The sequence below is a fragment of the Macrosteles quadrilineatus genome, unplaced genomic scaffold (assembly GCF_028750875.1).
Source record: "Macrosteles quadrilineatus isolate MER2022 unplaced genomic scaffold, UCM_ALF_1.0 Scaffold_1__1_contigs__length_201487025, whole genome shotgun sequence".
Lineage (NCBI taxonomy): Eukaryota > Metazoa > Arthropoda > Insecta > Hemiptera > Cicadellidae > Macrosteles > Macrosteles quadrilineatus.
In genome coordinates, this window is record NW_026542594.1 from 30667372 (window position 1) to 30693474 (window position 26103).

The 26103-nt window shown below is 35.3% G+C and overlaps 1 protein-coding gene across 1 annotated transcript in view; it reads left to right on the forward strand.

Moving 5' to 3' along the window:
- The window catches only part of LOC128981916 (obg-like ATPase 1), a 110446-nt gene that overhangs the window by 71385 nt on the left and 12958 nt on the right, over positions 1-26103 (forward strand). The window contains exons 5-8 of the mRNA XM_054400910.1: positions 654-829; positions 8570-8647; positions 18823-18920; positions 23243-23383. Of these exons, the coding sequence (XP_054256885.1) occupies positions 654-829; positions 8570-8647; positions 18823-18920; positions 23243-23383 (493 nt within the window). The remainder of the gene's footprint in view (positions 1-653; positions 830-8569; positions 8648-18822; positions 18921-23242; positions 23384-26103) is intronic.

Below are 26103 nucleotides of genomic sequence, written 5' to 3' on the forward strand. Positions count from 1 at the left end.
CATGGACGAGCTGAGACTGAAGGACATGGAGTACACGGAACAGAACGTAGAGAAGCTGAGAGGAAGGCTGTCTTAACTAATGAGTACATTGTTTGGTATGATGTGTTCAGGGGCGTTTGATGATGACGATGTGACACACGTAGAGGGAGAGGTGAACCCTGTCAGGGATCTAGAGATCATCATGGACGAGCTGAGACTGAAGGACATGGAGTACACGGAACAGAACGTAGAGAAGCTGGAGAGGAAGGCTGTCTTAACTAATGAGTACATTGTTTGGTATGATGTGTTCAGGGGCGTTTGATGATGACGATGTGACACACGTAGAGGGAGAGGTGAACCCTGTTAGGGATCTAGAGATCATCATGGACGAGCTGAGACTGAAGGACATGGAGTACACGGAACAGAACGTAGAGAAGCTGGAGAGGAAGGCTGTCTTAACTAATGAGTACATTGTTTGGTATGATGTGTTCAGGGGCGTTTGATGATGACGATGTGACACACGTAGAGGGAGAGGTGAACCCTGTCAGGGATCTAGAGATCATCATGGACGAGCTGAGACTGAAGGACATGGAGTACACGGAACAGAACGTAGAGAAGCTGGAGAGGAAGGCTGTCTTAACTAATGAGTACATTGTTTGGTATGATGTGTTCAGGGGCGTTTGATGATGACGATGTGACACACGTAGAGGGAGAGGTGAACCCTGTCAGGGATCTAGAGATCATCATGGACGAGCTGAGACTGAAGGACATGGAGTACACGGAACAGAACGTAGAGAAGCTGGAGAGGACGGCTGTCCGGGGCAATGACAAAAAACTCAAACCTGAATATGTGAGTACCAGTATTAGACCATTAGACATTAAGAAACAAACATAGATTTTGAACCAGATGATACGACGGCCCTGAAGGGACATTCTGTTTCTTTTTGTCTTTCATTCTACTTCGACTTTTATCTCGAAGTACTTCGACTTTTTTCTCGAAGTAAGCGACTTTTTTCTCGAAGTACTTCGACTTTATTCTCGAATGTGCTTATTATAGTTTGTTATAACGAAGTGACTATTCGCACGTCAAAATGCTCCACAGCCCGTTCCCGTTCCAGTTTTCTGTTACAGTTCCAGTATTACAAAATAATGCAACGGGAACTTTCAGAACGTTCAGTTTCAGTTACTGTACTTCTAAGTTATAAGAAGCCTTGAAACGTTCAAGAACAATCGATGGAGCCAGAAAGAAAGGTGTCAAAAGAAAAACACATAAATTATAATTTGAAATATTATCAATTGACTTACAGATGCATACACAGTGGTACAAGGAAAAGTACAAGCTCGGGAAAGTGTATTAGTAATTAGCTGTATTAGTAATTTATTTATTTAATGTATTATTTCTCTTCCCGCTTCCGCTGTCGCTATAAGATGGTAAAAATGGCTGGCCGACAGTGACAGAGGTCATAGTCAGAGAAAGAAGTTTGACAGAAACAGAACATTAGAACAGAACAGAATGAACTAGCTCAGTGGAATGAACCAATGAACGTATTCGTATTGAAGTTGAGTTGAAGTTAGACTAGACTAGAAATGTCGAAGTACTTCGAGAAAAAAGTCGAAGTACTTCGAGATAAAAGTCGAAGTAGAATGAAAGACAAAAAGAATCAGAATGTCCCTTCAGGGCCGTCGTAAGATGATGTGGACTAGGGTGATTCCATGGTTATGGGTGTTACATTCACACATTCACATTATAAATTACTTTAAAATAGTACAAGAAAAAAAGTATATATTTTAAATCACATTCAAAACGTTGGGTCTTGCATATTACATTATGCTGAGTGAGCTTATAATTGTGTTTATTTGATATTTTTTCAGTATTAATTTTAAAAGTAGCGTTACGGGTGTTACCTAAAATAGACCTAGGTATTGATATCTGGCTGAGAAATTCATGATATCTGTGAATTGGATTACACTATTATTCTATAAAAGATTTTGTGGAGTAACAATACTCCAAGTTATACTTTGACTAGATGTCCATTGTAATTTTTTAGGCTTAGTAATGGTTTATAAATACAGTTTCCTGTGTTACTGGTGTTACACTGAATGTTTCGGGTGTTACATTGTTGAATCAAAACTGTGTTATTTGTATAAAAACTTGTTAATGGTTAATTTTACAAAAAACAATCAATATAACTCAACTAGGTAAAGCCACATACATAGTTATAATAATTTATGTTCATAATTAAGGGAGATAACATTTGTCTTATTCTTCATAAGAATAATATGGGGTCTGAGTATGCAGGTTTGCTGCTACGGGAATATCGACAAAAAAATGTTTTTGTGCATACCCAGTTTTGTCCGAAGAAGTTGATAACTAATCAAGATATAGGCCTACAACTTTATTCAATTTAACTTTTTTTGTCAAAAAGTCTCATTAACATGGAATGACCCATTAGTAGAAAATTTAGGTGGACACTGATCCTCGATCATTAACCCTCCAAGTGTCCATAGTTTAGGCCTTAATGTCCACCTATTTTTGGCGCATTTGCAAGGTTTTATTAAAACGGATCTGAGAAGCTTAAAACAATGTTAATTCTAATGTTCTATATACCATTTTGTTTGGAAAATCATGGGCTTCAATATTATATATATAAAACATAAGGAACATTTTTTCAAAAAAAAAATTTTTAGGTAAAAAAAATATAATTTCGAAAATTTTCAAAAAAAAAATAAGTTCGCGCTCAATGAAATTGTATAAATTATAGGCCTATAAATATTTGAAAATAGCCACTTTGTTCTAAATTTTATGAGGATTACAAATATATAATAATATAAGGAAGTATATATTGTATAATAATTAGATTCAAATCAAAAGATAGGTACATTATTTTATTCAATCCATTCTATTTACAAAATTGGTAAACATAAACAATCAATTAATGAACACATGTTTAAAACTATACATCAACTCTCCCCCCTTAGTGTAAGGGAAGTCTTTGGTCTGAGTGACGAGTCCAAGTGAGTCCAGTGTCTGTCTTGACTTTAAACATAACATTTCCTGTTCTTGAAATTATTTTCCCTTCCTTCCACTTTACTTTTGAGGAATAATGAGATCAGTTGCAAAAAGGCAAAATTTCCAAAGCATTTAAACTAATTATAGAAAATAAAGCAACTGATAAAATGACAAGTGCAGAGATAGAGGTGAGGTTAGACAGTTTAAGATCGTATTGGAAACAATTTGAAGATGCACAAACCAAAATTGAACTAGCCACTGAAGATGAAGAACAAGATGATCTAGCCTCGTACAGAAGTGAGACAGAAGAAATGTACATTGTTTTAGAAGCAGTATTGAGAAATGAAAAGACACGACACAATAATACAGAGCCTACAGCAGCAAATCCACATAACAAGGGACCAAGCACAACATCAAACATTAGTTTTGTTCCATACGACGAAGAGGAATCTTTTAGGAATTTCATTAAAAGATTTGAAAATTTTCTGGTACTTAAAGATGTAAATGAAGAGAAAACAAAGCTTTGTAGTTTACTACATGCACTTTCACCTAAACTACATGAACGGCTTCTAGACATAGTTGCCCCTGATGACCCTTACAAGATGAACTATGAAAATGTTGTTACTGTTTTAAAAGACCATTTGGAACCATTACCAAGTGTATTAACATTACAACATCGCTTTGTGTGTAGAGTACAACAACCGAATGAGTCAATCATCGAATTCGCTATGGAATTGAAGAAACTGTCTAAAGATTGTCAGTTTAACTGTGATTGTGGAAAGTCAGTAACTGATATGTTATTACGCATGCAATTGGTAAGAGGACTTCACGACCATGATATTAAAGGACAACTTTTACAGAAGAAAATTGTAACTACTTTTAAGGAAGCACTTGAACTTGCAACATCACTGGAAGCTTCGAGAACTGAAAGCAGCATGATGACTGCTCACACAGCACCACCAGCAGTTCCAGTGCTCAAGGTTGTAGAGAATCAGACAAGAAAATGGGACAGATACTCTGGGAATAAGAACGCTGTACAGGCAACAAACAAAGACCAATATTCTCCTTCCCGTTCAAAGTTTTCAGGTCTACAAGGACGGTGTTATCGGTGTGGAGATAAAGACCATAGAGCAAATACATGTAAGTTTAGAAATGAATTTTGCAATTTATGTAACAAAGTAGGGCATATTGCAAAGGTATGTATGGGAGGACCAAGAAAACAACGAATTGACCAACTAGAGGACAGAGAGATTGAAAAACAGTTAGATCATACTACCTACGATTCTTATAAACTTCAAGTAAATAACAGTGATAAGTTCATTATGAAAATAGAAATTGAAGGAAAACCATTATCTATGGAACTTGATACAGGAGCAGCGCTATCTTCAATCTCATTTGAGGACTATAAGAGATTAGATATCAATAAAAGAATGTTCAAATCACATGTACAGCTTCGCACATATACAGGTGAAATCATACAAACTAAGGGCGTAGTATATGTTAGGTTTCAGTACAAAGAAAAGATTTACTTCGGAAAACTATTTATTATCGACCAAGATGTTGAACCAATATTTGGTAGAGACTGGATAAGAGAAGTCAATTTAGAAATTGGTGATATTAGAATGTTGAATCAAAACTCATCTGAGTTGACACAAGTTCTTGACAGTTATTCAGATATATTCAGTAAGGAAATTGGTTGCATTCCAAATGAAAAAGGACACCTGAATCTAAAAGAAGACTGTGGTCCAATATTTGTGAAGCCGAGGCAAGTGCCCTATGCTATTAAACAAAAGGTGGAAGAAGAACTCGATCGACTGGAAAAAGCTGGTATTATTACAAAGATTGAAAACTCAGAATGGGGTACGCCAATTGTGCCAGTAGTAAAACCTAGGAGGATTAAACATTAAGGAGAGGGCACGCGAATAGGAATACACGTGTTGCGGTGAAGCCAGCTTTAGCAGAACACTAGAGGGGCACGCGGAGCCGTAGAGTGGCAAAAAGCCTCGGCTATAACATGGGAGAGATAGGGAAAAACGTGACGCGCGCTGTTTCGAATTAAAATTGCCGCTAAACTAAAACACCTGTGTTATTCACCGATGGCATTCTTAAAGTAAATTAAATTTCCTTTCGAACGGTGTCAATCATTACTATAAAAAATATTATTTATTATTTATTATTGAAGATCAAAGTTGAAAGAATTGACCTGAACTTTGAACATATGATTACTTTAATTACGTTTTTGAAAAAAATATGATGTATCTACACAAATTAACAATTTATTCGTGTTCCTTAAGAGTTTCTGGAAATAAAAATATATATTTACCTATATTTAAAAGTGGTATTTTGAAAAATAATTACAATAAAGTTTTTTTTATCTTTCCAGTTTATAAAACAATCTTACTAATAATAGGTTAAAATGAAAATTTTAATTCGGGTGATGAAATACATTTTAAATTTGCATTTTTCATAGTTTTCTCGATTTGTTAATATAACTTTTTACTAGTTTTAAGTCATTTATGTGCTAGGCAGGTGATTTTAAATAGCCAAAGTTAAGAAAAAATGCAAAGCCGCTCTAACTTTTTTTACACCAACAGCCGTTACAATTAAATTACAATCATAAAAAGTAAAACAATTCCTTGGCAATCAAATTCTTGATTTTTTAAATATCATATTGAACTATATTTGATCTGTTTACCTAAAGAAACTTCGAGTAAAAAGTGTAAATGTTCAACAATCATCGCGTCTTCTGACCGCCAAAGTGCGTTTATCATTCTTTTAAAGGATAAAAACTTATTTTATTTCTCTTTAAGAAAATGTTCAAATACACATACAGTACTACTCATGATTTGAGTTTTAATTTATGAACAGTAAAATCCATTGGTGATATGGCGGTGTCCCCAGGAACCGGAGTCCCGCGCTCTGGTTAGAGTATTATAAATAAAAAACAATACAAGTATGACAAAAAATAAAAACAAGGACAACGAATTCTAAAAAATAAGTCATCCTTGTGTAAATTACTCACTTTTGAACGTACTATTGGTTCATAAATATGACTTTCCTCTTAATAGGTTCCTAATATTACGGTTAGAATTTAACTTTTTAATTTTCGTAGCATGATGAAGTCTAATTTTTAAATAGTTAATTGATATTTCTGTTACCAAATCTTCCAGTAACGCATACAACGCAGTTATGAGAGGGGGGCGGGAGAGTAGCGCTGCCTCCCCCCCTCCCCAGTACGCTGGCTTCAACGAAACTACAGCGTGTCCTCTCCTTAATGTTTAATCCTCCTAGAGTAAAACCTAATGGTTCGGTACGAATATGTGCAGATTACAAGACTACGTTGAATAAAGTTATCCGTGATGAGAAGTATCCAATACAAAGAATTGAGGACATCTTTGCAGAGATGAATGGAGGTAAATTTTTCTGCACACTCGATGTTAGTAATGCTTACTTACACATGCCAATGGACTCTGAAAGTGCTCTGCTACAAACAATAAGCACTCAGAAAGGTTTGTATAAAGTAAACAGGTTGATGTTTGGAGTGAAAGTAGCACCAGCACTGTGGCAAAGATTCATGGATAAGGTACTGCAAGGGACTGATGGAGTTAAGTGCTTTTTCGATGATATAATCATTCAAGGTACAGATTACAAGAGTACACTAGAGAGATTAAAAACTGTCCTAGAAAAACTTAGAGCGCATAACTTGAAATTAAATTTTGACAAATGTAAATTCTTTCAACAAAGAATAACATACTTGGGACATACAATTGATGAAAACGGGCTGAAGAAAAACTCAGAAAAGGTCAAAGCAATTATCGAGGCAGAAAAACCTAGAAATGTGAATCAACTACGATCTTTCATTGGCATGGCCAATTACTACAACAAATTCATACCAAGACTGGCCGAAAAGCTATATCCATTGAATAAGTTACTACAGAAAGGACAGCGATTTGAATGGTCACAAGAATGTGAAAACAGCTTTATCAATGTTAAAAAGCACATAGCCAATGACAACACTCTAGCACACTACAATCCAAAACTTCCTCTAATACTCTCAACTGACGCATCTCCTTATGGATTGGGAGCAGTAATTTCCCATAAGTTTCCTGATGGGTCGGAACAACCCATAGCTTTTGCTTCCCGATCTTTATCAAAAAGTGAAAAACAGTACAGTCAAATAGACAAAGAAGCTACAGCAATTTACTGGGGGGTAAAGAAATTCTTTGCTTATTGCTATGGACGAAAGTTTGTTCTTCAGACGGACCACAAACCTCTTGTTTCCATATCCCATCCTCGTCGCCATTTATTGTATAATAATTAGATTCAAATCAAAAGATAGGTACATTATTTTATTCAATCCATTCTATTTACAAAATTGGTAAACATAAACAATCAATTAATGAACACATGTTTAAAACTATACATCAGTATATTTGCAAATAAATAAGTTATGGGCAAAAAACTGATTTCAGTACATAGCGTTTAGCTAAGAATGCATAGCCTAACCATAGCTAGGAATCTGGCTGATAATTTACATCAATATTACTACCTACTTCTTCAGGATCATCAACCAGCACTTCAAAACCACTTAAATCTTCTTATAATGCACCACGTATATCACTACTTTAGATTTTTAACACTAAAACAATTATAAACGTAATAAAACACATCAGTCATCGGTCCGGGGGAACCTAGCTGTTTACAAATACACGCACGTCAGCTGTCTGCTACAATATTTTCGGAACTAAAATGAATAGCGCTTAGAGACAGACCTCTGGAGAAAGCTTAGAATATTACGGAAAGAACGATACCTAACTCAATCCAGTTCAATCCGATTCAGTCAGTCATAGAGCCTTCGCCGTAAACGATGTCTGCGTGTCGAAAAATCGACAAGTAACACTACACAAAGTGTGCTGCTTGTCGAATTTTCGTCGAGTAACACTGGGAGGGTTAATACAAATTATGAAGCTGAAATTAAATCTAAAAAATGTATCATGTAGTTAAATAAACGACTGTCTTTTAAGTCTTACTGGTTGGTTACAACCCAAGCTAAGCAGCTCTGAATTGGACTAAGTTACTGCAACTCTGTCACAGTTGAAAAAAATCATACAAGGCCCTACTTACTACTGACACATGGTATTTACGTAAGAGGTATTTAAGTAAGATTCCCTTTCATGTAATTAATTAACCTCTGCTTAATATATATATATATATATATATATATATATATATATATATATCTTGTCAACTTACACTCGAGCTAAATTTTAGGTGGGCCTCTCCCTCCAAGCTCTGTTACAGTAGGCTTACACCTGGCCTGGGCTAGATGGGTTAACTGCACTAGCAATACAAGCAAACCGTGAGTGAACCAAGCTTGACTTTCAGCCTGCAGCACTTGTCATGTACAGATTCGAGTCATTTTTGTAGGATTACGCAAGTAGTTTTTAGTTGTTAAAAGGTTGAAAATTGAGATTTTTTAAATGTTAGTTGCCCTTAATGATTGTTATATCGTATCGGCCTTTAAGGCTCAAAGGGTTAGGATCCTAAACTAAAATGTATATATCATCTCTTTTGTTCTAGGATTTCATGGTGAAGGTAAAACATATATTGGACGATGACAAAAAACAGCTAAGGTTCAATGACTGGAATGCTTTGGAGGTTAGTATCTATATGTGAAGCCTTTTTTTATGAACATTACTCCTACCTTATTTGTGACCAATTTCAACGTTTGATATGTCAAAAGATTCGTCTCAATTTGTAGTTTTGCAATAAGGTTTTAGAATTTAGAAATTCTTACCCGTAAAGGCGGGAGACGCTCTCAAAGGTCCATTTACCCCCATAAGAACTACACAGGACAAATTTTAAAACAAAAAACAGCTGTTTATGTAAAGAAACTCATCAGCTATTTTGGGAGCAAATATTGATGTTTAATATTCAGTAGGTTATAGCATAGATAAATCATACTCCCTTAATAGATTTGTCATCCTTATGGAACAGCTGAAGCCAATTTTATTGTTAGTTCAGTACGCCCAACTGTAGAGGTTATGTTTTGTTTACAATTCGTTTCTTGTTATTTCAGTAATTTAAAACCTCATTTAACCAAATAAGACGATTTAATCATAAACAATAACTGGTCTCCTAGTTATATAACCAAATAATAAAACACAAATCATGAAAATAAAATAACACTAAAATAATAGAAACAAAAGTTTGTCTACCCCAGCGATCAGTGTGAACGTACATGAACTAGACACAAAAAACAAGCTTCAAAATTTATAATAGGATAAGGAGTATAGAATTAAATAAGAGATCTTATGCGTATAAGAAGAGTAGAAGAAGAGAGGTCTGGTCTAACTGAAAGGAATCCAGATACACACTCACATGGTGAGATGAATATTTTTCAGTTCTGCTAAGCAACTTATTCTTGCTACCACAACGACAAGGTTGCGTTGCCAGTTCCAAAAGTAAACTTAATACTTATACAGAGTTTATTGACTGGAAGCCACCAACAATCAAGACATTTCAAGTCAAAAATAAGAAGTTTCAGTGGTTCATTTATTTGCTATGTTAACTGTTAATTGCAATATTAGACTAAACTCAAGAGAAGGACTTTGTGGGTTATGCATTCATTGGTCGGGGTGGAGGAATTGTACTCCTCTAGAATTGTACCCCCTGCAGGCTATTGACGTCACAATGACGTCTTATTTTCTCTACCAAAACGGCATGTACGGGCTGGAATTGTACCCCCCTCATAAAACTTTGATATTGTTATGCACGAGTGCTTCGATTACATCCACTGGCATCTAAAAAACTGTAGGGGCTGGAATTGAAACCCCCAGGAATTGTACCCCCAGTTAAAACTCACGTTTATTTGATCAGTGTACGGGGTGGAATTGTACCCCCCTGGAATTGTACCCCCCCATTTGGCTGCGATTAATAAGTGTGCGGCATCAAAAATAAATTTAATATAGTATGCGATAAAACTTCAACCTTAGTATGGATTTGAAAACACATAACCTTTATTAATTTGACCACTCGGACTTTAACAAATAATGTATTGACAATATTTTCCATTGGACCTATTTGTCTTTGTTTGCTTATGTTAAATCTTAATGAAATTTGTCACTTAACGAGTGATATTGAAGCTTTCTCTATGTGTACGGAGTAAGCGTGGAGCTGAATTTATATTTTAAAAATTATATAAATCACTGCTTTACGGTAATCATTAAACATTGCAATAATTAAGGATTACAATTTAAAACATTGATTCCATATTTAATATTAATCGGTAAACCGGAGGCTATAAAAAATAAATCAATTGTTTTGGCAATAGTAAGGTATATTTTATATTTTGATTAAATAAATATATGCATGAATAATCACCTAGAAATAGTGTGACGGAATTTCCGTGTGTGTGTCGATTTCTTTATCTTATCGCCCAAAGATAGTTCAGCAGGGTTGGGTTTAAATTTCCAGGGGTCGATATGAACCAACAAAATATTGTTTTCTGAAATTCCACTCAATATTAATTTTGATTCGAATAATCTATAGCATCAATCGTCTGTGTTCAATCAAATTCCTTTATTGAAAATGATAGGGTAACTCAGTGAAATGTGCGAACCAGTTGTCGCTATTCACTCATCATCGTTACCCTATCAGACGCGTAAGAAAACGTTGTCGTGTATAATCTATGTGCCGTGTTCTCTGTTAATTCAATTCTCGCATTAGAGTCTATTTCAAGAATTAGGTGCGATAGCTTGTACATCCAGTTAGGAGGCTGAATGTTCTTCGAGCAAACTAGGATCGGTATCAAAGGTTGTAAGAACAAACTAATCCTTGTTATGCTCCGATCGCTACCCTAATCCCGCGCCAATGCGCTCGAAATAACAATAAGGTTAAGAGTAGATAGCCTACCCAGCTAACTAGGATGCTGAATATTCTTCAAGCAATCTAGGATAGGTTACGGTTGGTTAATCCTTACCTAAACGCCCGTATGAACCTCGTTTGCTACCCTATCCCCACGCAAATGCGCTTGAAACAACAAAAAGGTTAAGAGTAGATAGCCTGCACAGCTAACTAGGATGCTAAATATTCTTCAAGCTTTCTAGGATAGGTTACGGTAGGTTAATCGTTACCTAAACGCCCGTATGAACCTTGTTCGCTACCCTAACCCCACGCAAATGCGCTCGAAACAACAAAAAGGTTAAGGGTAGATAGCCTGCACAGCTAACAAGGATGGTGAATATATGTACTTCAAGCAGTCTAGGATAGGTTACGGTAGGTTAATTTGGATAACTAAACCCCACAGTTATCCTTTAAAGATCCCAATTATTCTACAGGCTAACGCTAGCTGTGCGAGCACTAAAACAGCTATCCTTATATTTACGCAATCGTTAAAGTAAATAACGTTGGATGGTAATAATTAGTACTAAGTACTATATTATACAAAATAACTATGTTATTAACCAATCAGTTGTTATTAGCTATCGGCTATTCAGATGTGTAAAATTTGAGCAAAATCAAAATGCTATATCGCTAGTCAATGTCGATGATCCAATCACTAGCAACTATAATCAAGGGCTAACTATAAACTATTATTCCTGTAGTAGATTCGGCGTGAACTTCGATAGTTACTGATAAAAATACAATCGATAGTTCAGATCAGACCAAAATAATAACAAATCGTCGAGCAAAACACTGTTGTGTGCGGCAAATAGATTATGTCGTTAGTAGATCGTAAACACCTTAAATAGTTTGTGTTTTGTAACTCTCTCTACGTTTTAACCAGATATTCGCTAAGCATACAATATAGGGTAGTAGGCTATAGAATGGCGTACGCTCAAAGGATGCTGCTTGTACTTCAGCAAAAGGAAGGATGTTTGGAAGGCAACATTGAGTCTATAGGGCATTATATTACACAAGTTTAGTCTATTATCACCCTCAAATTATATAGTTCTTCGAGTCCCTGGGGTCAAGACCTTTAATTTAAGACCTCTCTCACTTTTCTGCAACTTACCAGACGCCCACAATTTTCTGGTAAGAATTTGGTCTTACAGAATCCTACTAATATTATAAATGAGAAAGTTTGGATGTATGGATGTATGTCCATACATCCAAACTTTCTCATTTATAATATTAGTAGGATGTATGGATGTATGTTTGTGACAAGTAAACGCATTAACCACTGGACGGATTTTGCTGAAATTTGGCATGATGATAGCTCACATTCCCGATTAACATATAAGCATATTCTTATCTCAAAAATCCTTTCGGGCTCCGCCCCAGTGGCTCTATAGTTCCCCATGTTAACCTTATGAGTATTCATATTAAAAGGGAATTAAAGAATTTAGTCAGCTGTTTCAACTAAATAGTTGGTTCTATGATATGCAAAAGCATTAAAAACTTACAATGATTACCAACAGGGTGCAGCACTATTATTTTTTTTTAATTTATGACAACAGCTAATTTGCAACCAAAAGGTGAGTGAGCGTAGCGAACAAACTTCAACCTGGAGGCGAGTTAGCGTAGCGAACGAGCTAACCTGAAGGCAAGTGAGCGCAGCGAACGAGCTCCAACCTAAAGGTGAGTCAGCGTAGCGAACGAACTTCAACCAGGACGTTATTGAGACATGCGAACGAGCTCACTTATGAAGTAAAACGGGGCAAAGCTTGTCAAATAGTTAGTTGTTCAAGTTTAAAGTTAGTTAGTTTTATAAGATTAAAGGTTGAATAAAACTGAAATAAGTTAAGAGTTTGGTTCACAGTTTTTGTATTTTCATAGTAACAATTATAAGTTCAAAACAATAACAAATGAATTATAACCAGCTGGCATTAAATATATTGTAATCCATGCCTTTGGCACACTCCGGGCGAAGGACAAACACTAATAATTCTTCACTTCTAGTGGATATAAGAGATTTAAGGGACGTACAACTTTCTTCTTCGAGCTGAGAATTACTGTAGCACTACCTTACTTATTTTTCCGTCTCGACTTGAGTGAAGTTCTACTATTCTGCCCATTTTCCAACTTCCTCGTGGTAGTGCTTCATGGATCAGAACAGTTTCTCCAACATTTGGTTTGTTTGTTGTAGTTCCTTTTTTCTGCTTCATTTCAGTTGTTTTTCTTTCACGTAGGCTCATTAAGTAATCTTGAAGCCAGATCTTCCAAAATAAACTTAACACATTTTCTCCTTTTTTCCAAATTTCAAGAATGTTTTTTCTTGATGTTCTTTCGAAGTCCTTGTTAGTTTGGATGTTATGTGACTTTAAATTTCCAATCAAACCATTTTTACCATGGAAATTCAAAAAAATGTCCGGGAGTTATGATTTCATCACTGAGACATATGTCTTCGGAAGAAACGTACACAAGAGGTCTTGAATTCAAAATGGCCTCAGTTTCGTATAATACAGTTTCTAGCTGTGTGTATGTCAACTTCAATTGTCCAATAGTTTTCTTCAAGCATTTTTTTACACTAGAAATGAGCCGTTCGTAGAATCCTCCCATCCAAGGAGCGAATTCGGGGATGAAGTTGAATTTACACCCATTGCTATGTACAAAAGATAAGACGTCATCATCTACGAAGTTGTTTTCCCAGATATTCTCTAAGAATGAAGAAGCTAGTTTAAACTGTGGAGCATTGTCCAAATATATCTCCAAAGGTTTTCCTCTTCTACTTACAAATCGCTTCAAAGCCAACAAGAATTCACTTGACGTCATATCACTGACCAGTTCTAGGTGAATAGCTCTAACAGTTAAGCATGTAAAAATACAACCATATACCTTTCTTGAGTCATCAGTGAGTTCATTGCTCTTCACGCACAACGGACCAAAGTAATCTAGACCAGTGTATGAAAAAGGAATATTTTGGGTAACACGTTCCATTGGTAGGGGAGGGAAAGACGGCATTTTGAATGGACCTCCATCCCATCTTCTGCATTTCTTGCATTGTCTGATAATCTTAGACACTTGAGATCTTCCTTGAATAATCCAATAGTGTTTTCGGACTTCCGATAAAGTGTGTTGAACACCAACATGTTGTAGTTTTACATGATAGTCATTTATTACCAAATTGGTAAAGTGGTCATTTTTAGGTAAAAGCACAGGAAATTTCATTTCCGATGACAGATAAGCATTATGAAGTCTTCCTCTGCATCTCAATATTCCATATTCATCCAAAAACAACCCTAATTGTTTTTGGAGATGATCAGTCCTGCCAAGTTTTAAGCTTTTAATACTAGTGCTGAAATGTAAGCTTTGTATGTATCTCAACCAACATAAAGTAGACTCATGAAGCTCTTTGAAGTTCAATTTGTTGAATGTAAATGGAGTTGAAAGTTTCTTGAATGCTTTAATAGCTCGTTTGCAATATGCTGTCGTTCGAATTAGTTTATCTAGAGACGAGAACTTTGTACAATCAATGTCAAAAGGACTTTCTTTACTTGTGGATTCTTGAGTTGAAGCCATAACTTCTTGGTTAGGTGTGGGTAGTTCACAAGTGTTCGATGTGTCTTGGTAAGTTTGTTCTGACATTGAAGTGATTTGATTAAAGTCATTTCGTGGCCATTCATTTTCCGGTGAACGTAAAAATTCTGGGCCTGACCACCATACCTGACTCTCCTGTAACTCATGATTAGTCAATCCGCGAGTCGCCAAATCTGTAGGTTTGTTACTAGAAGGTACGTAACGAAATTCTACATCGGTATGTGATTTAATTTCCGAGAGTCTTCGCTCAACAAACTTTGGTAGTATCCTATTTGTATTCAACCAATGGAGAACACATTGTGAGTCTGTCCAAAGTATTTTTTGTGTCACAGAAGTCTTCAGCGCAGTTTCAGTAAACTTCAATGATCTCACCCCAATTAAAACACCAAGTAATTCCAATCGTGGTATAGTGATGTTTGGCTTTGACTTGGGGGTTACATGACATTTAGAGAAAATAAGTACTGATTTTGTCGTGGATGTATTATTACTCTTTAATCGCAAATAAACAGCTGCAGCGTAACAATCTTTAGATGCATCAGTGAAACAATGTAACTCTAAAGTATCACCAATGATTCCAACATATCTTGGAATACATACCTCAGGAATTTTAAGTAGGTTTGATTGAATCTGCATCCATACCTTTGTAAGTTCTGAGTTCAGCTCTTCATCCCAATCAACGCCTTCAAGCCACAAGTTTTGAATGAATAACTTAGCTTTCAAAACTACAGGAGTAAATAATAAACCCAAAGGATCAAAAATGGAAGCTACTAGTTTCAGTACATTCCTCTTCGTTACAACACAAGGTTCAACTTTAACTGGTTTTACAGAGAGCGTGTCCTTGATTGTATCCCATTTTATTCCCAATACACAAACACTGTTTTCATTTTCAGTAGTAACTTTATCATCAGGAATACTTGCCATAAATAGCTTAGAATTAGAGCACCAACCCCTTAGATTCATACTAGCTTGTGAAAAAATAGTTTCACTCGTTTGGAAAAGAATAACCGCATCCTGACTGGTTTGAGTTCCAGTAATCATGTTGTCGACATAAAATGAATGTTTCAAACGTTCAGAAACCCCAGAAAGTTGAGAGTGGAGTAAGTGATGTTGTATAGTTGCATTCAATAGAAAAGGACTAGAAATTACTCCAAATGGTACTCTGCAAAATCTATACTCTTCAACATTGTTGTCTAGTGAAAGAGAGGATGTATCCTTAAGCCACAAAAAACGAGTGACATCCCTGTCAGATTCCTGTAAATTTAATTGTAGAAATGCTTTTTCGATGTCCGCAACAATACCAACAGGATTCATACGAAATCTGAGAAATAGACTACACAAATCTTCTAAAATTACCGGTTCACGGTACAAGCAATCGTTTAAACTGTTTTTTGTCTTTTTACTCTTTGATGATGCATCATACACAATTCTTAGTTTCGTTGTGATTTTACACTCATTGATAACTGGGTGGTGTGGGATATAGTGACAAACTGTTAAGTCATCGTTAGGAGGAGCCTTTTCAATAATTCCGTTACAGAGTTGATCCTTGATTGTTTTATCGTACTCTTCAAGCACACTAGAATTGTTTTTAAAACGGTACAAAAGTGAGTTAAGTCTTGAAAGTGACAAAGTGTAGTTTTTTGGTAAGTCAGGGGGATACTCCTTCCAAGGCCAACCAACCGAATACCTACTATTTTCAAGCTTAATAGTGTCATTGAACTTACCTAAAGCATCATCATTTTGATGAGGGCAATCACGAATCCCTATACTATCCAAACTCCATAGGTCTTTAATATGCAAATCTTGTACAAACTGTGAGTCTGGTTCCACAAAATGATTCCTTAAATTAAAAACATTTGTAGGTTGTGACATAGTTAGAAAGGACGTAGAGTAAGTGTTTGATTTTGCATCATTTGGTGATTTTTCCCTCCCACTTAAAATCCAGCCAACCTTAGATCTTATTAGATACAAACCAGAGTGTACTTCGATCTTTTCATTAGTTATAAAGTCAAAGTAGAAATCATTTCCTATTAACAAGTCAATGACTGAATCCTCATTTTGACCCTCGGCAAAAGTAAGGGATGGAAACCGAGATTGTATCTGGGAAACATCAATACTAGAGGTACTGCTTAACTTTCCCGTGATTTGGGGCACTACATTACAACTGAGATTGAAAACCTTACCATCACTTAGTATGAGTCCAGTAGTTACATTTTGTGTTTCAAAGGTTTTTGCATCTTTATTACCAAAGGTAAATACAGATAAAACTTGAGTGTTATCGCTCTTTAGTTTAAGTTTTGATGCAAGATTAGTACAGATATAAGATCTTTGACTCCCGGTATCAAACAAAACTTTAGCAGGCTCTGTCAAGCCATTACTCGTCAAATAAACCTTAGCCGTTTGCAAAATCACATTTTCATGAACAGTAACAAGAGAAGGTTCGCTACAGACTTCGGGATTGACAGCACAATTTTCGGGAGGCTTAAGAGACTGTGAAAATCTTTTGGGGCAAAGACTTCTATGATGGTTCTTCCTTTGTTTGCAATATATACAAGGTTTGCTTACCTTACAATCTTTTAAATTGTGTCCACTCTTCAGGCAAATAAAACAGAGACCTTTGACCTTACCTTTTCTTTCTTCAACAGTTTTATACTTCTGGCATTGGTCGTTCCAGTGGGCGTCTTTGCAGAAAATACAGGTTGCAGTTCTGTTTTCGGTCGAAGGAAGGGCCTGTGTAGTTGAAAAACTACCTTTTTCTGAGCTACGAAAGTAGTTTCCGTTTTCTGATGGTGGGATGGAAGTTTTTGTTGATCCAAAACCTAATAAAAGTTGTGACTTTTCTCTAGCTACGATTATATTTCTTACTATACTACATTATTTAGTGGCATCAAGAGTATTATCTACGTTGTTTTCCTCTACTTTTATGACTATATCCAGAGGAAGTTTCCTCATAATCAGAGAAAAAAAAAAGAAATTCGAGTTGGTATCTTCGCCTAAGTTTTGTAGACACCTGATGTGTTTGTCAATAACATAGAATAAGTTCCTAAGTTTTCCAGTGTCGTTCGATTTTAAGGGACTTAAGTCCATCAAGGCTTTGTAATGCGAATTGATTATGAGTTGTTTGTTAGCAAATCTTTCTTGGAGTAAAGAAATGGCAACGTCATAATTGTCAGCAGTTAATTGTAGACCAGCAATGCATAGTTTGGCCTCTCCATTCAAAAGGGAGTTAAGATAATTGAATTTATCTACTTTAGTTAAATATTGCTGACTGTGAATGGCAGAGTTGTACGAGTCCCAGAACTCTTGCCATTTAAGAATGTTACCTTCAAACATGGGAAGGATTAGTTTAGGCAGTTGTACTAAACTGCGTGGATTTTCCAACACTCGCTCGGACGAAAGACCATTTGAATTATTGGTATGATCATTGATAGCTTTCGTGTTGAAGGCTTCTAGTCTTACCTTCAAGGTTGATATTACTTGCTCACTGTCAAGTACGATACCAAAAAGGTCCTCGGTGACGTCGGTACCCTCCACAGTTGCCGACCCGTTGGCTGTGTCTAGGTCAATCTGTTCCATCAAGGCTTCTAGGCGAGCTGAATAGCCTTGCAGAGTTGCCAGCGTCGCTAGTAGCGCGTTCCTCGAAGGGTCCTCGGCGTTAAGCAGTGTAGTCACCTCTGTAAGGGTAGACTTCACACGTGCCGTGAGAGTGGCAGCCTTCTTCCTCAGTCGAGTCGTCATGTTCAAAGTTCAGTTGAAGTTAGACAGTACAAATAAGTGAAATAAAGATCAGTTACAGGTGGATCGTTGCAGCTCTGCTACCATGTCAAATAGTTAGTTGTTCAAGTTTAAAGTTAGTTAGTTTTATAAGATTAAAGGTTAAATAAAACTGAAATAAGTTAAGAGTTTGGTTCACAGTTTTTGTATTTTCATAGTAACAATTATAAGTTCAAAACAATAACAAATGAATTATAACCAGCTGGCATTAAATATATTAATGTAATCCATGCCTTTGGCACAAAGCTTGCGGGTACAGCTAGTTATATAATATGAATGAAATTAGATTCCTGATTAGCATTTACATACAATATTGCATTATAACAACAAACAATTTGTAAAGTTTGTGCTATTTAGTGTTGCAGAATAAAACTCCACATGCGCCCGCTCCTGTTTTACTGGTGAAGCGCCTGCTCAAGGGTTAATACTTACATTTGTCTATACACAAGGCTTTTAAAGCTCTGAAAATTATGTACAAGGCAGCTAAGCAGTACAGTAGGACACAAGACACATTAATTTGACTGTGCTGGGGAATGACCAACTTTAGGTTTCAAAAATGCTGAAAATCTTTTATTTTTCAGATAGAAATGCTCAATAAACACATGTTCTTGACAACAAAACCTGGAATATACTTGATAAACCTTTCTGAGAAAGACTACATTAGGAAGAAAAACAAATGGTAAGAAATGTATTGTTATGAATTTTGTGTTTAATCTGTTTTACAATATTGCAGGCTCGAGTGCCAGTTGCCTAAAATCTTTGACAAGGGTCATTTTACAGCCTGAGCCTTGGCGGTACGAGTGCCAGCCAGGTATCAGTGACCGGTTCCATGGTGTGGCGGGTATGGGGGTGGAAAGATCGCCCAGTGGGGCAGAATGGGCAATACTTGTTTGTGGGATGAAATGAAACTGTTATAACCTAACATATAACCTAACCAAACTAGCAGGTTATAAAAAAATGAACGAATGTTAGGTTTACTAATCTAATCAATATTTTCAATCGATATCAGGGTAGCCCAGGTGAGAAACTGTATCCTGTCTCCTTTCTGGAGAGTCAGACGACACTCGGGCCTACCTGACTGTTTTTTCAGTTTATGACCCCCAAAGCAAAAAAAAATAGGTTGGCACTCGCTCCACTTCCCGTTTTGAAGAGTAGAACAACTTCAAGTAACATAAACATAAGTTTTTATAATAAAAACTCAAATACTGCAACATGTTTTGGTTTCTTATAAAAGGTGTGTGATGGATGAGTATGCGTACTCTTAAAAGTACTGTTTCAGTCTATCTCATACAATGTACCTTTAGTGGCCTATGACGATTCAGGAGAGAATGATGTTGCTGTTGAGGCTACATTCGCCAGTCTCCAGCAGCCTCGTTACCCATTACAACAGAATGACCAGGCACTCAATAACATGTCAAATCATTTCTCCTTTCAAATTCGGATAAAAGCAAGACAAATGGTAGACAAGCTTGGAGTTGAACTGTGAACTCATTGAGAACTTTCAGAGCTGTTTAACTACCAGTGTAGATACAGATTCTTTTGTCTTTGATCTCCTTTTTGATATTGAATATTGTCTTTCCTTGACAATACAGTCTGCTTCCTGAAATTTCCGTTCAATAGACAAAGAAATGTGATTTTTCTGTTATGTTGTCGCAAAAGGAATTATTTTAGCTACTGTTTAATTCAAACAAAATGGTTGCAAGTTTTTATTCAGCTTTGGAAAGTAAAACAGCCCTTGTTAACTCTCTGCTTTCTGACTATATGTTCCTACCTTTTAGGGTAGCAACGGCAATTATATGAGCAAACAAAAAACTTCCGTCTCCAAGTCCTTACCACCTATAAAATATGCTTTTGTAATTTATTTGACAGATCTAGGAACCTGTACTTGTCATTTCATTATTTCATTCAAGTCTTTCCTTCACAGTATTATAATTAAGTTATTTTTTCTTCCCTTCTAAATTTGTATAACTTTATTTCCGTGTGTTTCATGGCCAGTTGGCTGTCAGAGTTGTAAAATAACAACTTGCTGCAGTTTAATCAGATTGTGCGTTTAATCTGGTATACTGTACGAATATAAATGTTTCTAGATAACACATTAAAATTTCAACTCCATGAGTTTTCTTAAATAAATTGAGTCAAGCAGAGAAAACTCACTCGAGAATATTCAGTTACTCAAGAACTCGCACACCCCTACTAAGTCAATCATGATCAACATCTAACAAAATCATTTTACTTCTAAAAGTTGTTTAATGGTGTGTTCCAGTTTTTTTTCTTTTTATACATTTCATTTTTGTTTAAGAATGTAGAAGATTAGTGTAGAATGGTATTTTAATTTTATATTTGTTTTTGAACTCTCCCACTCCCATTTTGAGTAGGTCATGTCTCTTGTAGGTTGTGTGAGAGAGCATCTCCCTTTATCATTAATGTTCATTTTTGGAACCATGTCAGCCCCTTTTTTCTATGTTATAAACAAAGATTTACTCTATAAACATCTCTATAAACAAAGTTTAAAACTTTGCAAACCTCTGGGCAATATTTGTATTGATGTTTGAACGTATGTGTCAGTTAATAAGGGATTTCCATAATTTATTAAAAATATGTGCTTGGTAAGAAATTGATTTTAGCGAAGATGATTAACTTTTTCATTGATTTCTTATTTGGTAATCCTTCAAAGTCATATAAAGTTTTAAATTCACAAATGGTTGTTTTAGTTTTATTCATCATATTAGAGCCTGGTAGTTTAGTGTTTTTGGACGCCCTTGTAAAACTCATTCGGTGGTTTGGCTTTTGGAACAATTGTTATTTTTGGTCCATCACTTGATGCTGATACTTCTTATCTCTCAACTGGTGTCAATTCACAGGTCAGATGTTCTCAAAGATAGTCAGAATCGGGAGATAACACCGTGGTAAAACTTATTAGCATTCTTAAATTTTAATCTAAGTACAGCAACCTAACCAAAATTGTGATTAAACCTTCCAAAATACCATTGATACTTGTAATATATAATAATTAATAATAATAACATTATCTCCAAAAGGTTTTCAGCAAATTATTTCTGTGTAAAAAGAACATTATGATATGATTAATTCAATTGTTTACTTTGCGTTCTCGAAAAGTTTTACAATATTGAATTACAATATTGAAGCTACTAAATGTTAAAAGTAGCGTAGCTACAGCTAACGCTACAAAAAAAGTAGTGCTCCCAACACTGAGTATCGTACGGCGTACATACATAAAAACCCGTACATAGCGAAAAACCCGTGCTTCTCCACGGAAACCTTCAAATTGGTTGTAATGTTTAATAAATTAGTGTTTAAGTGCCAGATTATGATAAAATAAATCACATTAAATAAACAATAAATTATATTAATTTTTATATTTCATTTTACGATAACGAATAAAACTGCAGTTAACAGTGTGTTCGTTGTTCGTACTACTTTTGATTATTTACAGAATATCTTAGCATACAATATTTTTTTGTTTTCTCAGAAGGTGCTAGCATCACCAGACTCGTGGCTGAGCTGACCCGTGAATATACAACATAAAATTGTCCATGAGAAAAACAATCCTCTCTCAAGTCTAGTCCTGCGATCTTAAGTGACTGTCCCCCCTGCTCTTTGCTAATTGTGAGGGCGAAGCACACTTTCAAAGGGAATTGCAACCTTTAAATGGTTAGCCCGTAGGAACCAGGGGAATTCGTGGTATAAAAACTGATTCCCATCCATCGGGCACATCCTGTGATAACTATGGCCTCAATTAGGTACATTTTTGTGAAGATAAATGTCGAAGTGCCTGCTAGACAGGGATTGTGTAAATCTTAGTCTTTTCAAGGGATTATAGTTCATCACCAAACTTGAAATATAATTCACCAATTCGATAATAAACCTCGAAAAGAAATGTGAATATTTGTCAACCATCTCACACAACCTACCAAAGGTAAACGGCTTAGTCATTTCATAGAAGTATTCCCTTGAATTAAGTTAATTATTCCCGTCACTGTCTTGGGATAAGACTGAAAAGTAGACCCAGTTTCTCACAACATCTTCATCAATTGCTTCGCGTACAGTTAGCGAATGTATGTGTGTAAGGTGAATTATGAATGAGAGTGAAGTAAATAAACACGCACCATCTCCTGTGATTGTGTGGAACGAACTCGCCATTAACATTTAAAACCTCAGTGCCCGTACTGTGAGACAGTAATAACTACTAATTAGGTTAATTCATAGTCAAAAAGACTTATATAGACTGTCAGCCGTGCTGCGGTTACCATGGTTACCATAGGTTCCGGTGCACACCGTTGTAGTTTACGTAGCGCGTACCACGTAACTACATGTCGCTCCAAGCGGTGTGCGCCAGAACCTATGGTAACCGCAGCACAGCTGACGGTCTATATTTAATTCTTTTTGTCTATGGTTAATTTCACTGGCATACAACTATGATGTTTATATGGTCCGAAATAACCTTAGTAAACTTAATTTTTTATTCTAACAGCTGATGATTAAATAAATTGCAGGCAAAATGTAAACAAAAACGTTAAACAAATTATTCTTCCTATACGAACTCTATGCTAACTTTGACCTTCTATTGGGAATTTCGTAAAATCGCTTCTTATTGTCTGCCTACTCTATGAGAAGAATATGTATGCAAAATTTCATGCTTCTAGGTGGTATGGTTTGGCCTGTGCGTTGATCGGAATTTCGCTATAGAGATACAATAAGAAGTAAAAATTATTAACTTGTGATTCTTGACTACTTTAGTTAATTTATTTTATAATACTTTCTAACACTTAAAAGGTATAAAAATTAAAAATATAAATGCTAAGTAAGTAGTTTGTATGTATATAGAAGTTGAAAACATAATGTAAAGTTAATGAAAGTTGAAAAATTACGTACATTGTTTAACGCATAACATTTTTAAATAGTTTGATATCCCTTCTTAAAAGTTTTTGTTTTTATATGAAAAAGCATTAAAGATTTTAAATATTTGTATTCTCCAACCAGGTTGGTGAAGATAAAAGAGTGGGTTGACAAGAATGACCCTGGCTCAACCATGATCCCGTTCTCTGGAGTGTTTGAGAACAAGTTGGCTGACATGGATCCTGTCAACAGGACCAAGTTTCTGGAGGATAACAACACTACCAGGTGATACTGTAGTACATTACATATCGTGACTTAAATTTTAAATACAGTAAATCATCTTGGTCCTAAAGCAATTCCTACAACTTAAGAATACAGTAAATAATGTTTATACATCTTTTACGTACTTCATTGTTCACTACTTCATTGATGACTAAGTTGTTAAAAAAAAGGGTTTTCTTACTCTCAGGCAAGCCTAGGACTTATTTAGTTGATGTTTGGCTCTTATAACATGAAAAATAAAATTTTAAGCCATTCATAAAAAGAGCTTATTTATTATTTTGTTTTTAAAGAGGTTATTGATTTATGCAAAAAGGCCAGATTGACACATGACTCTCTGTTGTTCAAAATCTATAGGAATAAATATACTATTAATGAAAATCATACTCTTTAACAAAGAAAAAATACCTAAACAATAGGGTTAAAAAATCTCAAAATATTAACAAAACTACTTGGAGTGTCATAAAGTCTGAGGTGTTAAAATATTTTTAAATAAAGAAAATATAAAAATCAAGAGGTATGGTAAAATTGTTAGTAACTTTAAATAAGTTAGTAATGTGTTGAAGGAGTACTTCATTCACTTTCCTACAAGAAAAACCTTACCCCACATCAATGACAGTTCAGTATCAAATAATTATCTACGTATTATTCCTGAGTCCAGTTAAGAAATTAATTGTTCTATTTTTTGTTAGAGACAAACATAAAGGAGCTTAAGATTAAGATCATAATCAATTATCTTTAATATGACATACCAATATCAAATAATCATATAATCACAATACTTACTCTCATAATTAATTCCTTTTTTATCTGTGGACACTTCCCAAGCCATCTTAAAATAGCTAAAAGATTTCTATTTTTAAGAAATGGTCCTAGGAGGGTGAGAACTAAAGACCAGTTTCATTGCTGCTTTATTTTTCACAAGTGTTTAAAAAATTAGTTTATAACAGATTCATAGATTTTCTGTAAAGTAGTAAAATTTTATTTCCCAATTAATAAAAAAGGACATTTTTTACTCTACTTATTAGTTATAAGTTAATCAAAGATTAATTCTAAATATTTACGTAGGTACAGCCTGTACAGTATTGTCTTGTTCTTGTGACAATGTGCTTTATATTTCCTGGCAGCCGAATGTGTTGGAATGTCTGTGGCATCTATTGGGATCGTTTCAATTACATCAACGACTGTCTGTGGGACTGTAATGGCTCGGCTCGGGCCTGAGCAATTCCAACCAATGACAAAATGGTCGCACAAATTGTTTGGGCCTTATGTAATGACCCTGCCTCGGGTAATGATGGGTTTTGAACCAGCAGCCCTCCCTCTCCAACCCACTGGCTTATCAATGTCACTATCTTATCATTATGTTCCAGCTGTCTCAAGTTGAATACCATGAGGAATTATTTAATTTTTTTTCATGTCAGTTTTAGGTTCAGTTCATAATTTTTAAACATTTCTTAGTGAATCATGAGAAATCGTTCTTCAATATAATACTTATTTTATAAGTTAAGATTGTTGCAGTAATAAAAACTACTATATCACAAAGAACTGCTTAGATGCATAATCATTGCATTTTAAATTTAACGCTGCGGTAATAATAAGAAATCTAAGTTTTCTATTAGCTCTGCCATATTTTATGTAATAATATTTTCTACCTAACTTGTTTATTGGAAGAACTGGCTTGTACAAGTTTTGTGTTGGTTTAAGCTACAAAACAAACAACTTACAAAACAACAGAGTTCCAATCAATAGTTTGGTTATATTACCGTGTCGAAGTGACCAGTGTCCGTCCATAATTACAAATAATCTGAAAACTTTTAAAACATTGTATTGAGCAAATAAAAGAAGAAAATATAATGCATATCAATCAAGCGTATCTTATTGAAAATAGACATGTAACAACAAATAATAACTATTTGAATAAAAAAATTAGTCCAAAGCCATTTGAATTTATAAAAGATCTCAGAGACACAGTGGACCAAATAGCCCTCACACCGATGGGTTAGGTCTCTGCTCAGGCCATTATTGTTTTTCTGTCAGGCCATTAGGATGATTGTTGTAATGGCAGCGGCGCCAAGGTCGGCTCTACAATCGTAATAACCGTTCCACAGTTGGAAATAACTAATGAAATTTGCTCACTGACCATTCAATAATAAAAGGCTTAAATGCGTGTCATTCGACCGCTAATGTCTGTCATTGGGAATGCAGATCGCTGCCTAATTGCAAGCTCTGATTGATTCGTAGAAATAGTCCACTTAACAGCAGTAGAAGCCATTATTCAAACGGTTTGTGTCTCGTCTCGCGCCATCTTCACGTACACATTGACCTGATGTTTCAACTGTTCATTTTGTTTTTAATTTAGACTCAGTGGAAATAGTTTTCCTCATACTTATAGGTGATATTTTTCCTAATTAGCAAGCTATTCTTTCCTATTTTTATTGCCTTTTTTGTTATCAAATGTTGTGGTTTTGCTACTAGGTCTAATTGCCAATTGGTAATGTTTAGTATAGTTAAGTATGTTAAGTATTAGATTACCCAGGAGTGGAAAATATCACTCAGCCTAGCAACCAAGTTAGTTATGAGGAATGACTGATATTGTCATGTAATTATTTCAACCCTTATTCAAAAAGTGTGTTAAAACGTGATACTTACTCATCTAAGAGGGTTAGACTTAAAATAACTATAAACTAAAAAACACATAGAACAAAGATTCTTCCAATTTTAATCAA